At 31.6% G+C, this 15,889-nt stretch overlaps 1 protein-coding gene and 2 long non-coding RNA genes across 3 annotated transcripts in view; 1 reads left to right on the top strand and 2 right to left on the bottom strand.

Moving 5' to 3' along the window:
• LOC136026222 (uncharacterized) overlaps positions 1-15,889 on the top strand; it is a 263,409-nt gene that overhangs the window by 140,220 nt on the left and 107,300 nt on the right. The window lies entirely within an intron of this gene.
• LOC136026218 (uncharacterized) lies at positions 4,459-7,846 on the bottom strand. The gene is made up of 2 exons (XR_010617244.1): positions 7,396-7,846; positions 4,459-7,031 (listed from the first exon to the last, which is right to left on the bottom strand). It is a non-coding gene; the product is annotated as an uncharacterized LOC136026218 (long non-coding RNA).
• On the bottom strand, positions 8,833-13,771 carry LOC136025641 (uncharacterized). The gene is made up of 2 exons (XM_065701628.1): positions 13,093-13,771; positions 8,833-9,046 (listed from the first exon to the last, which is right to left on the bottom strand). Exons 1-2 carry the CDS (start codon positions 13,563-13,565, stop codon positions 8,848-8,850), a joined length of 672 nt encoding a protein of 223 aa, XP_065557700.1. The 5' UTR covers positions 13,566-13,771; the 3' UTR covers positions 8,833-8,847.

The raw sequence follows: 15,889 nt of genomic DNA, 5'->3' as shown, positions 1-15,889 counted from the left end.
GTGTCATTTATATTCCTTGTGTCCCGGTGTTCCGTTCTCTATATACATCAGTTTTTGAATTGGTCTTTTTTTAGTTTTTAGTTTTCTACCTTTTTTTTAGTTTTTTTTTAGTTATACCTCATGATTTTAATGATTGCCCTTGAGCTTTGTTGATGGTGATTGCTAATCGAACATTCCCTGTGTCCCCGTTGTCATTTAAATATCCCCCTGTGCCCCCCGGCGTCCCCGTTGTAGTTGTGTCCCCGTGTCCCGGTCGTCATTGATATTCCGTGTGTCCAGGTCGTCATTTGTATCCCGGTGTCCTGGTCTGCATATACATTAGTTTTTGAAATGGTATATGATGAAATAAAGTTTTGTATTTTTCCCCTTTTTTTCTTTTTAGTTTTTCTTTTATTTTTATTTTTTTTAGTTTTGTTTTTCTCCTTTATTTTTCACTTTTTTTTCCTTTTTTTATTTTTTTTCTTTTTTAGTTTTTTTAGATTTTTAGCTTTTTAGTTTTTCTTTATTAGTTTTTAGTTTTTTTTCTTTTTAGTTTTTTACAGTTTTATCCTTTTTTTTTAGTTTTTTTAGTTTTTTTTTACTTATGTCCTGGTCGTCATTTATACTCCCTGTGTCCCGGTCGTCATTTGTGTCCCGGTGCTTTGTTGATGGTGATTGCTAATCGAACATTCCTTGTGTCCCGGTCGTTTTCTCTTTGAGTGTCCCGGTCTTCATTTATATTCCCTCTGTGCCGGTGTCCCGGTCGTCATTTGTGTCCCGATGTCCTGGTCTGTAAGTTCGTCAGTCAAAAACATGACGTCAGTCGACACACAAAATGACGTCACTCGACAAACACACGCACACACAGACAACTTACTTTTATATATTTAGATAGATAGATAGATATATAGATACAGTTTCTTTTTCAGTTTTTTTTCTTTTTTGGTTTTTTCTTTTCTTAGTTTTTTTCTTTTTTAGTTTTTCTTTTTTTTAGTTTCTTCTTTTTATTGATTTGTTTTCTTCAATTTCTCAATGTTCATTCTAACATTGACACTTGGAAAAATCTTTACGTGCCAAGCATGCTAAAGCTCCAACAATTTAAATTAAACCTCAAATTTGGGGTATCTGTTTTAAGGTTTTCGAATTACTTTAATCTATTGTCAAAATATATTGAAATATTTGTGCAATTCCCAGTTTTTTTTTTAGTTTTTTCTTTTTTTAGTTTTTAGCTTTTTTAGTTTTTTTTTAGTTTTTTATCTTTTTTATTTTTTTTACGTTTTTTCTTTTTAGGTTTTTTCTTTTTTTAATTTTTTTAATTTTTAATTTTTTTTTTTAGTTTTTTCTCTTAGTTTTTTTTTTAGTTTTTTACCATTTTTCTTTTTCGAATTACTTTTATCTATTGTCAAAATATTTCGAAATATTTATGCAATTTCCAGTTTTTACATTTTAGTTTGTTTTCTTTTATATATATAGAAGATATAATCTAGCGTAACGGACAGACAACTTATTTTTATATATATAGATATTTAACTACGTAAAACTTGCGAATATACAACATTCTTTGCTGTCCTATTGTGTGTCCATATAAATAGATTTCCAGGTTTACCAACTCTTGAACATGCAACATAATAATTGTCCATGGGAAAACAATCCGTATTCATATCTATACCGCATTTTTCTAACGATTGCCCTTGAGCTTTGTTGATGATGATTGCTAATCGAACATTCCCTGTGTCCCCGTCGTCATTTATATATCCCCCTGTGCCCCCGGCGTCCCCGTTGTAGTTGTGTCCCTGTGTCCAGGTCGTCATTTATATTCCCTGTGTCCCGGTCGTCATTTGTGTCCCGGTATCCCAGTCTGTAATTTCTCTTTGAGTGTCCCGGTCGTCATTTATATAGATATATAGATACAGTTTCATTTCAGTTTTTTTTTCTTTTTTAGTTTTTTCTTTTCTTAGTTTTTCTTTTTTAGTTTTTCTTTTTTAAGTTTCTTCTTTTTATTGATTTGTTTTCTTCAATTTGTCAATGTTCATTCTAACATTGACACTTGGAAAAATCTTTACGTGCCAAGGAAGCTAAAGCTCCAACAATTTATAATAAACCTCAAAATTTGGGGTATCTGTTTTAAGGTTTTCGAATTACTTTAATCTATTGTCAAAATATATTGAAATATTTGTGCAATTCCCAGTTTTTTTTAGTTTTTTCTTTTTTTAGTGTTTTAGCTTTTTTTAGTTTTTTTTTAGTTTTTTATCTTTTTTATTTTTTTACGTTTTTCTTTTTAGGTTTTTTCTTTTTTTAATTTTTCTAATTTTTTTTTTTTAGTTTTTTCTTTTTATTTTTTTTTAGTTTTTTACCATTTTTCTTTTTTCGAATTTAATCTATTGTCAAAATATTTCGAAATATTTATGCAATTTCCAGTTTTTACATTCTAGTTTGTTTTCTTTTATACATATAGAAGATATAATCTGGCGTAACGGACAGACAACTTATTTTTATATATATAGATATATATATATATATATATATATATATATATATATCTATTATATATATATAAAAATAATTTGTTTGTCTGTCTGTCGACTGACGTCATGTTTGTGTGTCGACTGACGTCATGTTTGTCGACTGACGTCATTATAAGGATTGAGCTGTATGTCGTCATGAAGTTGTTTGTCGTCTGACGTCATGTTTGTCGACTAACGAAACTACAGACCGGGACACCGGGACACAAATGACGTGTTATGTCTGTTCTAACGTAATAGAGGCAACAATCTTGACAGGGCCTTTTGAGGGTGAGGCTTTTCTTATTCCACGCATTCTCATGATTCCAATGGATCTGCCTTTTCAACCTAAAAGGTTGCAATTCCCAATTTGATTAGCATATTTAGTTTTCAGTCCAGAACCACTAAAGCTATTATGTAAATATCAAAAATATTTATGTTGTCTGAGCAATAATTTTTAGTTTTTATTTCAAAGTAGAAAATTACCTGACAATTTTAGAATTATATCTATCTATATATATAAAAATAAGTTGTCTGTCTGTGGATCAGGTGACGTCATGTTTCTGTGTCGACTGGCGTCATGAAGTTAGTTGTCGTCATTTTTGCTATGACGGTGACGTCATTACAGATATTTAAGACATATATGTTCACGTAGAAATCTATTAATGTTTAAGTTTAAAATGACTGATGAACTTACAATGGAAAAAGCCGATGAAGATGCTCAAAGAGTCTATGCCAAAAAACTTGCTACTGATAGAGAAAGTCAGAAAAGAAAGCGTGGCGAGGAATCAAAAGAACAGCAAGGAAACAGGCTTGAGGCTAAAGAACGCAAAACCGCGCAGTTAGATGAAGATCCACCTGGACAGCGAGAGTCAAAACATATCAAAACTGAAAATGATAGCGATGATGATTGGGTTTGGGATCTTGACTTGGATAAGGTCATCAATGCCTACCAGATTTTAGTTAAAAAAACAAAGGTTCGGCGATATGTATTTCATAGTGAAGCTGAAAAATAAAGAAGAAAAAGAAAACTGAAAAAAGAAAAAATGTAAAAAACTAAAAAATACTAAAAAGAAAAAACACTGAGAGAAATTACAGACCGGGACACAAATGACGACCGGGACAGAGGGAATATAAATAACGACCGGGACACTCAAGGAGAAATTACAGACTGGGATACCGGGACACAAATGACGACCGGGACACAGGCAATATAAATGACGACCAGGACACAGGTATTTAAGAATATCGTTCAAAGACAAATTTTTAATTGTAAGAAGACCGTTGAAAGAGAAATTTCTAATTGTAAAATGACTGAAGAACCTACAATGGCAACACCCGAGGAAGCTGCTCAAAACGAATGTATTCACGCCGAAGTAGCTGAGTTGGTAAAGCGTTATGTTTTAGGTTCTAGGTCCGAGAGGCTCCAGGTTTGAACCTTGGCTTAGCATTAATACAAAAGTAGAAAAAAACTAAAAAAGGTAAAAACTAAAAAAAACTAAAAAGAAAATATATATATATATTTATATATATCATCTTTTCCACAAAAATAATAATTTAGTGCTTCTGCTTAAAAACAGCAATCGAATTGATGCCTCCTGATACGCATTCGCAAGTTTTACGTAGTTAAAAACATATATATATATATATATATATATATATATATATATATATATATATATATATATATATATATATATATATATATATATATATATATATATATATATATATATATATATATATATATATATATACTAGCTGTTGGGGTGGCGCTTCGCGCCACCCCAACACCTAGTTGGTGGGGGCGCTTCGCGCCCCCCCAAGCCCCCCCGCGCGCGTAAGTCGTTACGCGCCATAATAGTTACGCGCCATTGTAGTTGTGTCCCTATGTCCCACCTGTGAATATAGATATATATATATATATATATATATATATATATATATATATATATATATATATATATATATATATATATATATATATATATATATATATATATATACTAGCTGTTGGGGTGGCGCTTCGCGCCACCCCAACACCTAGTTGGTGGGGGCGCTTCGCGCCCCCCCCAAGCCCCCCCGCGCGCGTAAGTCGTTACGCGCCATAATAGTTACGCGCCATTGTAGTTGTGTCCCTATGTCCCACCTGTGAATATAGATATATATATATATATATGGTTTTAACTACGTAAAACTTGCGAATATACAACATTCTTTGCTGTCCCATTGTCTTTGCATATAAATAGATTGTCAGGTTATCCCCCTGTTTCCCCCGGTGTCCCCGTTGTAGTTGTGTCCCTGTGTCCCGGTCGTCATTTATATTCCCTGTGTCCCGGGTCCCGGTCATCATTTGTATCCCGGTGTCCCGGTCTGTATATACATTCGTTTTTTAGTTTTGTTTTTCTCCTTTATTTTTTTCCTTTTTTTTTCTTTTTTAGCTTATTTAGATTTTTAGATTTTTTAGTTTTTTTTATTAGTTTTTAGTTTTTATTTCTTTTTAGTTTTTTTGTCCCGGTCGTCATTTATATCCCCCTGTTTCCCCCGGTGTCCCCGTTGTAGTTGTGTCCCTGTGTCCCGGTCGTTATTTATATTCCCTGTGTCCCGGTCGTCATTTGTATCCCGGTGTACCGGTCTGTATATACATTCGTTTTTTAGTTTTGTTTTTCTCCTTTATTTTTTTCCTTTTTTTTTCTTTTTTAGTTTATTTAGATTTTTAGATTTTTTAGTTTTTTTATTAGTTTTTAGTTTTTTTTTCTTTTTAGTTTTTTTGTAGTTTTTACCTTCTTTTTAGTTTTGTTAATTTTTTTTTTTACTTGTGTCCTGGTCGTCATTTATACTCCCTGTGTCCCGGTGCTTTGTTGATTGCTAATCGAACATTCCTTTTGTCCTGGTCGCTTTCTCTTTGAGTGTCGTCATTTATTTTTTTCTTTTTTAGTTCTTTTAGTTTTTACCTTTTTTAGTTTTTTTTTAGTTTTTAGTTTTTTTAGTTTTTTACCTTTTTTTAGTTTTTTTAGTTTTTTAGCTTTTTTATTTTTTTTATTAGTTTTTAGTTTTTTTGTAGTTTTTGCCTTTTTTTTTTAGTTTTTTGTCCTGGTCGCTTTCTCTTTGAGTGTCGTCATTTATTAGTTTTTTCCTTTTTTTTTTAGTTTTTTATTGGTTTTTACCTTTATTTTAGCTTATTTTTCAGTTTTTTCCTTTTTTTTAGTTTTTTTTTATTTTTTATTTTTTTAGTTTTTTACCTTTTTTTAGTTTTTTTAGTTTTTTTAGTTTTTTAGCTTTTTTACTTTTTTTATTAGTTTTTAGTTTTTTTTTGTAGTTTTTGCCTTTTTTTAGTTTTTTCAGTTTTTTTTTAGTTTTTTATTGGTTTTTACCTTTATAGTTTTTTTAGTTTTTTAGCTTTTTTATTTTTTTTATTAGTTTTTAGTTTTTTTTGTAGTTTTTGCCTTTTTTTAGTTTTTTCAGTTTTGACGTCACCTAATCCAGTTTTTTCAGGTGACGTCACCTGACACATCCATCCACACATCCATCCATCCATCCATCCACAGACAACTTATTTTTATATATATAGATATATATATATATATACATATATATATATATATATATATATATATATATATATATGGTTTTAACTACGTAAAACTTGCGAATATACAACATTCTTTGCTGTCCCATTGTCTTTGCATATAAATAGATTGTCAGGTTTACCGACTCTTGAACATGCAACATATAATGGTCCATGGGAAAACAATCTGTATTCAGATCTATACCTCATGATTCTAATGATTGCCCTTGAGCTTTGTTGATGGTGATTGCTAATCGACCATTCCCTGTCCCGGTGTCCCGGTCGTCATTTACATCCCCCTGTTTCCCCCGGTGTCCCCGTTGTAGTTGTGTCCCTGTGTCCCGGTCGTCATTTATATTCCCTGTGTCCCGGTCGTCATTTGTTTCCCGGTGTCCCGGTCTGTATATACATTCGTTTTTTAGTTTTGTTTTTCTCCTTTATTTTTTTCCTTTTTTTTTCTTTTTTTAGCTTATTTAGATTTTTAGATTTTTTAGTTTTTTTATTAGTTTTTAGTTTTTTTTTTTCTTTTTAGTTTTTTTGTCCCGGTCGTCATTTATATCCCCCTGTTTCCCCCGGTGTCCCCGTTGTAGTTGTGTCCCTGTGCCCCGGTCGTCATTTATATTCCCTGTGTCCCGGTCGTCATTTGTATCCCGGTGTACCGGTCTGTATATACATTCGTTTTTTAGTTTTGTTTTTCTCCTTTATTTTTTTCCTTTTTTTTTCTTTTTTAGTTTATTTAGATTTTTAGATTTTTTAGTTTTTTTTATTAGTTTTTAGTTTTTTTTTCTTTTTAGTTTTTTTGTAGTTTTTAACTTCTTTTTAGTTTTGTTAATTTTTTTTTTTACTTATGTCCTGGTCGTCATTTATACTCCCTGTGTCCCGGTGCTTTGTTGATTGCTAATCGAACATTCCTTTTGTCCTGGTCGCTTTCTCTTTGAGTGTCGTCATTTATTTTTTTCTTTTTTAGTTCTTTTAGTTTTTACCTTTTTTAGTTTTTTAGATGAAAATTTTTTTTAGTTTTTTCTTTTTTTTCTTTTTAGTTTTTTATTGGTTTTTACCTTTTTTAGTTTTTTTTTCGTTTTTTCTCTTCTATTTTTCAGTTTTTTCCTTTTTTTAGTTTTTTTTTTAAGTTTTTAGTTTTTTACCTTTTTTTAGTTTTTTTAGTTTTTTAGCTTTTTTATTTTTTTTATTAGTTTTTAGTTTTTTTTTTGTAGTTTTTTTGAAGTTTTCATCTTTTTAGTTTTTTTATTTTTATTTATATTTTTTTAGTTTTCTTTTCTCCTTTATTTTTCAGTTTTTTTCCTTTTTTTAGTTTTTTTTTTCTTTTTTAGTTCTTTTAGTTTTTACCTTTTTTAGTTTTTTTTAGTTTTTTAGATGAAAATTTTTTTTAGTTTTTTTCCTTTTTTTCTTTTTAGTTTTTTATTGGTTCTCTTCTATTTTTCAGTTTTTTCCTTTTTTAGTTTTTTTTTAGTTTTTAGTTTTTTACCTTTTTTTAGTTTTTTTAGCTTTTTAGCTTTTTTATTTTTTTTATTAGTTTTTAGTTTTTTTTGTAGTTTTTTTGAAGTTTTCATCTTTTTAGTTTTTTATTTTTATTTATATTTTTTTAGTTTTCTTTTTCTCCTTTATTTTTAAGTTTTTTTCCTTTTTTTAGTTTTTTTTTCTTTTTTAGTTCTTTTAGTTTTTACCTTTTTTAGTTTTTTTTAGTTTTTTAGATGAAAATTTTTTTTAGTTTTTTTCCTTTTTTTCTTTTTAGTTTTTTATTGGTTTTTACCTTTTTTTTAGCTTTTTTAGTTTTTTTTCGTTTACGTCACCTGATCCACAGATCCACAGATCCACAGCCGAAACATGACGTCACCTGATCCACGATCCACAGATCCACAGACAACTTATTTTTATATATATAGATATATATATACTAGCTGTTGGGGAGGCGCTTCGCGCCCCCCCTAGCCCCCCCCGCGCGCGTAAGTCGTTACGTGCCATATTAGTTACGCGCCATTGTAGTTGTGTCCCTGTGTCCCACCTGTGAATAGAGATAGATATAAATATATGTTTTTAACTACGTAAAACATGCGAATATACAACATTCTTCGCTGTCCCATTGTCTGTGCATATAAATAGATTGTCAGGTTTACTGACTCTTGAACATGCAACATATAATTGTCCATGGGAAAAACAATCCGTATTCAGATCTATACCTCATTATTCTAATGATGTGTCCCTGTGTCCCGGTCGTCATTTATATTCCCTGTGTCCCGGTCCTGATTTGTGTCCGGGTGTCCCAGTCTGTAATTTCTCTTTGAGGTTCCCGGTCGTCACTTATATTCCCTCTGTCTCGGTCGTCATTTGTGTCCCGGTCTGTAATTTCTCTTTGAGTGTTTTTTCTTTTTAGTTTTTTTTTAGTTTTTTACCTTTTTTCTTTTTTCAGTTTTCTTTTACTTCTTTATTTTTCAGCGTCACTATGAAGTACATATCGACGAACCTTTGTTTTTTTAACTTAAATCTGGTAGGCATTGATGACCTTATCCAAGTCAAAATCCCAAACCCAATCATCATCGCTATCATTTCCGTGAACAAATGTCTTAAATACCGTTAATGACGTCACCGTCAAAGCAAAAATGACGACAACTAATTTCATGACGTCAGTCAACATAGAAACATGACGTCACCTGATCCACAGACAGACAGACAACTTATTTTTATATATATAGATAGAAGATATATATATATATATATATATATATATATATATATATATATATATATAACTTACTAATACAATATAACATACAACGTCAACTATAAATACAAAAATGCAATAACAAACCCTACCTGCATTTCAACCGAAAAATGATAGTCAAAAGTTGGATGACTACTTGTGCGAGGATTCCCATTTACTAGCCACAAGTCATAGTTTATAGTTGCATTGTCTTTTACAGCCTCCCACTGACATGTGGTTGAATTTCTTGTACAAGCAACAAGACTCAAATACCAAAACCTACAAGAATGATGTTTTCAGTATATATATTATATATTGCTAAGCCTAAAATTTGATATATTAAATTAGACACTTTCATTAGCCTTTTGTCCAAGACCAAAACATGACAAGTGATACAACTATTGTCCAAAAGCAAAACAGAATAGAAGCAAAAACTATTTTGAACAAAACAGTTAGCCTACTAATATGATTAATATGACTAAATTCAAAATCACTAGCACTACTAACAGCAAGGGTGTATCAATGGGGTACAGGGTTTCAACCCTCCCCCCTCCCCGAAATTTTTGTCCGATTTGTGTAAACATAACAAAAACTTACATAAACAAATGTTTGATCAGTTTTTTAAGTTTTAAAATTTATTAAAAAATAAAGCTACTTACTATACTAGCACCATAGGCGGTACATGGTACATTACCATGGTCAAAATAATTATTGACTTAGAAAATGACAATGAGTCACCCATGTGGTTTTTTTTTTCTGGACTCTTCATACAGACTGGATAATTATGGAATAATGGAGGGGGCTCAGTCGATTACGAACTCTGAGATCTGGTTTTCTTTTTTGTCACAAAACTCTCTGAAGTTTTCAACCACTATCTCTACGTCCCTTGTGTTCTAAGGCCTGGCTAAACCACATTTTAACTAGTAATTGCCTTTGTGAGTTTTTTTTTTTAATAATTAGTGTAACTTAGAGGTCTTTAATTTGTTTTAGCAGCCAGTTCACTGAATTGGCTTAGGTTTCCTAGGTCATAATAGAGTGTAGCCTACATTTACCTTAAATTACAGCTTGGAGTGAATCTAAGGATACATTTAAAGTAGTATGCAATAAGAAATAGACACAGGTGACCTTTAGAATCATAATTTTGAAATATGTACCATGAGTTGTGTATTCACTGAATTCTTGGTAAGTCACTCTAGGTGTAAGCCTAGAATTAGGGCTATTGAGAAGGAGATATGTTAAGAAAACAAACACATCTTGACTACAATTCCACTATACTCATCCCCCCTAATGTCAAATATATAGCAAAAATTACATTTTCCATGTGTTTCTCCATTTCTTTATTTCATTACTGTTGATTCAATTTACAGGTAGACAGGTTGAAGCAAGAGTGATGCATGGCAAAATACACTGGAAATATATGTTAGGCTACATATTATGGGGAAGGTTAGGGGGGGGGGAGTGTAGCAGAATTGTAGTCAAAATACATTAACCACAATTTTGGAAGTAAAACAGTTCAAAATAGGGATGAAACCTTTTTATTGACAGTGAATAGATATAAAACTATTTAAATAGATATTTTTCGAACACATATACAGAGTTTTGAGTTTTACTGATTACTGCTGTTCGAAATATCCAATTAAATAATTTTATATCTATTCACTGTCAATAAAAAGGTTTCATCCCTATTTTGAACTGTTTTACTTTCGTCATGGAAAGGCAGTGTGGTCTTTGAAGTTATCTAAACCACAATTTTCTTACATATTGTGAAGTAAAAATTATTTTCTTAAAATGTTTCCTTCTCAACAGCCTCAATTTAAGGCTTATAATTGACTCTTTTCTTGAAATTGATTTGACAGTTTGTCAAAATAATAAAAAAATAAATTGCACATATATGATTCAGGGTATATTTTTGCAGATTAGGGGGGAGGGAGATAAAGTTTATTTATGATGCAAATGAATGTAATGCTCAGTCCAAATTATATATTTGCTATGTTTTGCTGATGCTTCAACTTAACACCTGCAAATTGAATCAACATTGATTCAATTGAAAATGTAAAAATAGTTAGGAATTATATAATTTGGGCTATACATTTACACATTAGGGGGGGGGGATATATGGGGAATTACAGTCAAAATGTGTCATCTACAATTTTCCTACACACTAAAAAGTAAGAATTGTTTCCTCAAAATGCTTCCTTGTCAACAGCCTCAAACCTAGGATTATATCTCATTCTTTTCTTGAAATTGATTAAACAGCTATGTCAACATAACAGAAAATCCATTACATATATATATAAATCAGGGTAAGCTATAGATTTGCATATTAGGGACAGATGGAAGGAAGGGTAAAGTTCATTTCTGATCCAAATGAATGTAACATATAGCCCAAATTATATATATCACATGCTTCACACCTATTTCATTTTAATTATTTAAATTGAAACAATATTGATGAAATCAAAAAGGTAAATATGGAGCAATCATTGAAAACCTATATATCTTTAAAACCTTATAAATTGGCATTGAGCAAAGTTTTGAAGCTGAAAATAGGATTGTTGTACTTCATTTAAGTAGAAGATATATCTTGCAAGGTTTTGCTTTTATAACACATGAATTTTTAAAGCTCATCAAAGGTCAGGACCCTCTAGAGGGAGGAGTAAAGGTGGGTACTTCAAAATACCTTCCCATGACATACTTTAACCTGTAGACCCATCTCTGAAAGTTTTATTTTCCTAATCTGACCCCTTTCCAAGATAGTGAAAAGTAGCTAAACTAGAACTTTACCAAAGTTGTATAATTCTAAACAATTCCACCATATTTTCTTCTTATTCTGCTAGGCTTCACAAAAACTGCTGTTTTTGACTAAATGTAGAAAATATCAAAGCCAACAGACAAAATATGGAGGGTCAAAAAATGAAAAACTGTTATGATTTTTTTTTTTATCCAACTTAATCATGACAAATTAATGCTTTGCAAATTATATAACTTCAGCATAATGAATTTTGAAATCAATATTTTAACCTTTTCATACCCAAAACTACAGAAACAAATTATCATTGTCATGGGTTCAAAAAGGGTTTAAGACCAAATTTCCAACAAAAGCAATAATTATATTAGGAAAGAGCATAAAAAAGGCATCCATTGGTATGTTTACTTTATTTGTAGGTGGGAAATGTGGACTGCTCTATAGGCCTATTTACCATCAAAAAATGGAAAATTACATAGAAAATTTATTAATATGGATACATATTTTTCATTATTAGGGGGAGGGGTATAGTAAAGTCAAAAGCTTTTAGAAATGATATAAGAAGACTAGCCTAATTGATTCAGGATTTTTAAATTTGTTTTCAGAACTTTCTAGTGTTTTTCCTTCTCAATAGCCCTAATTGTGCATTGATAATTTTTTTTTCTTTAATTGGAATGCTTCCTTTGAATGAGGTCAACTAATAAATATTACAAAAAATTTTGCAGCTAAGCAGTTTGTAGGCTACTATGACAACAATTTCTTTTAACCAGATTTGTATTGTTTTTTTGTTGTTTTTTTTTTTAATGGTGATTTATAATCTTTGTTGATAAAAAGATGGTAAATTTATAGCAAAATCATATAACTGGCTTTTGTATAAAGTGAATATACTATTTGATGCCTTTTTTATGGTTGTTACAAATATAATAATCACTTCTGTCTTAAATTGATATTTAAGCACTTTTTTAGCTCTTAAATTACAAAATTTGAAAAAATTATGACACTTCATATAACTAACTTGCCAATAAAGTGAACATACCACTTGATGCCTTTTTTTATGTTCTTTACAAATATAATAATTTCTTTTACTATTAATTCAAATTTAAGCACTTTTAAGCTCTTAAAAATGATGAATTTTTCAATTAAAGTACAAGTTATCCATTGTTTCTGACAAAATATTACTGTTTCCTCTGCATTCTTTTCAACAAAATAATAGCCTACTACATTTTCTCAGTGCAAAGAAGAAAACACCATCACATTGGTAAAATTAATTTATCCTAATTAATGTTGGAAAATCAGTGCTTGTGGATTATATAACATTAAAAAAGGGATTTATAATGAAACAGTAAGTTTGAGATCAATGTTTTCAAGTTTAAGACACATTTTTTCTGCCTTTTTATACCCCATATTACGTCATTTTTGAGAGCTCAAAAAGTGCTTAAATCTGAATTTGAGGTAGAAGCAATTATTATATTCATAAATAGCATAAAAAAGGCATTGAGTGGTATATCCACTTTTATGAAAACCAGTTATATGGTTTGCTATAATTTTACCAAAAAGACATGAAATAAGTTAGACAAACCTTGGCTGTATTAAGTCTTGTACAGCAAAAGTCAGTTGAGATCCTGGTATCACATTATTAGGTTGATCTTCATCTACACAAACTTCACTAACTGGACATGGGACTTTTCTTAAAAAATCTTCCTTTCCTTCATCATTACATGTTGAATCATAGGCTATACTATCAATTTTATAAAACATTGTTTGACATGCTTTATTCCTATCTATTAAAGAAGAATTCCCATAGTAGCCAAGAAAATATCCTCTGTCAAGGAGTGCAAATGTGTATGTTTTAGATCCATGTCCATCTGAAGATATGTTCCCAAAGACATAGCCTTGAGTCTCTAATTGATTTTGCAGTAAAGTCTTTTGAAATCCAAACTTTGTGATAAAATGAAAAAATTGCTGTCCAGTATCCCATGTTCCTTGAATCCTGAGAAGCTCAACTGAAAGAAAGGAGTGGAGAAAAATAGTGAGTGTGACTATTCCAATCATTCTGTTCCATATCTTCAGTGGGATTTTTCAATAAAAAATATCCAAAGAGTTATTTGGTTCATCACACAAGACTATCAAGCACTTTAAGGTTAAGCTCAAAGCTATAATGTTTTCTGTTATTTCTTGCTAAAGCACTACACCAACGCTGTAACAGAAAGTCCCGGCGAAGAAAAAAAACATCCAGTTCCAAAAATTGTAGGGAGGTATATGGACTAACAACAAGTCCTTTCACCTCTTTGACTTCTTCTCCAGAAAAACTAGCTACTGGAAGCGCTATTCTCCTCCAGTCTGCAAACAATGGATATATACGATTAGGAACAATAATACACTGTTATTGATTGTGGGAAGTGCGAGTACCTGAGCTACCTGTCCCCAGCAGTTTAAGGCGCTAGGCCGGCCGGTACCAATACGGCTCTTCCTACTCATTCCCGCTCTCTTCTGCACAATCAAAAACTATGGATAAATCGCGTCCCTTTAAAAATAGACTTCTTCAAGCTTTAATCTTTATTAAACAATATTTCTCTTCTTTAAGGTATCAATTGCTGCCTTAAATATCTTACGATCCATTTCCCATTGCAGGTTAGAATCCAGGATAGCTGTATAAGTATTTGGAATCTTAGCCAAGGAGCAGAAACGCTTAAGAGCAACAGTCTCCTCACTCTGAGCCTGGCAATCAAATAAAATATGCTGGATTGTTTCCTCTGCTGAAAAGCAGATTCGGCCTAAAGGGGAATGATATAGCTTCCAATTAAATAACAAGCTATTTAGAAGCAGGGCACCTGATTTCAGCTGGTAATATAGCACTGTATTTAATCTTGTATGAAATGGAGATAACATTAATTTACTGTGATTAACTTTGGATCTTTGCCTGATAATATCTCGTGAATTGAGGTCAGAGGAAGGACTAGGAAATAACATGGAAGCCTTTGCTGCTAAAGAATCAGCCATATCATTATATTTGATGCCTTTTTGACTAGGGACATGTTGAAAATAAACTTAATTTTCTTTGATCTTAAGATTAAGAAGCTGTCTTCTAATATTATATAAATCTTTGTCATTAGCAATTCTATTATTTTGGATCAGTAGTAATGCTGATTTAGAGTCGGAGACACAGAGTATATTTCCAGATTCCATGTTATAATTTATAAGTGCATCCAAACATCTTTCGAGCGAGCCAAAATTCAATTTCCGTGCTGTTATGCAGAAACGTACTAACCCCTGGTTCCCATTCCTGCGATTTCGCGCAAAATCCTAAGACATGCGACAAATGAGACAAATCTTGCGACAAACGACGCAAAATCATCCGTTTTGCTGTAATGTCGGATGCGTTGAATAATTTCGACTCATTAGACAAACCGCATGCGTTGTTCTGATTTAAACAGAAAAATAAGTCATAACCAAAGTCATGGAACTGATTGAAAAGCTAATTTTGGCTGTTGGGTGCCAACCCATATTATATTTCAAGGATCATGATGTGATCACGAAAGATCGCGAGTTTGAGAACCTGATTTGAATTCTTCTAGAGTTTGTCGCAACGACGCAAAAGTTTGCGTTTCTTTGTGAGCCTCCGTCCGATTCTGTCGTATCTGTTCCGCCAGAAAAAAATCGTGTCGGGATTGACGCAGCAGTGGGTACTATAAGTAAGTTTACTTTTTTCAAATTTTACAGGGAGAGAAAATAGACTTGAAAAAATTCCAGCAAACCGAAATAAGGTTGAAGGGTCTTTTCAGAAGAATTATCTAGGCAAATTGCATCTGCTTTTTCTAATGGTGATATTGTAATTAGTCGATTGCTCATAGTTATCTTGGAAATGGAAAGAACACCTTTACACAAAATATTATTTTATCAGAAATAGGAAAAATAGAGCCTGTTTTGTCCGCCTAACTTTTATTCTTTATGATAAGCAAAAGTAAAAATGGCAAGAGCCAGAAATTCCTATCGAGTATAAAGTATAAAAACAAGCCAGAAAGTATAAGAACAAGAAGTATCATGCTCAAAGATCTTCAAGGGGCTCTGATTCCTCACTCAGGAAGTCTACTGATGAAGTGTCCTGGACTAGTTTTATAGGAGGCTTTATAAAACGAATACTGCTCATTAAATAGTGACAACATCCATATAATATAACCATATTTTTATTTACAGAATGATTTCCAGTTTGGATGTTTGGGTCTCAGCGCAACTGGAATTGTGTTTCCTCTTTTCCACAAGCTCACTACTCTAAACGGTTCTTCATCTTTCAAGTTTGTCTTAATCTTCAGAATTCCAGAAAGTTCCTCATTCCGGATAGACCGGAGCTCTCTCCTCAAATGCCCTGATAATATATG

The sequence above is a fragment of the Artemia franciscana genome, chromosome 4 (assembly GCF_032884065.1).
Source record: "Artemia franciscana chromosome 4, ASM3288406v1, whole genome shotgun sequence".
Classification (NCBI taxonomy): domain Eukaryota; kingdom Metazoa; phylum Arthropoda; class Branchiopoda; order Anostraca; family Artemiidae; genus Artemia; species Artemia franciscana.
This window is presented reverse-complemented; position numbering and strand designations above follow the sequence as displayed.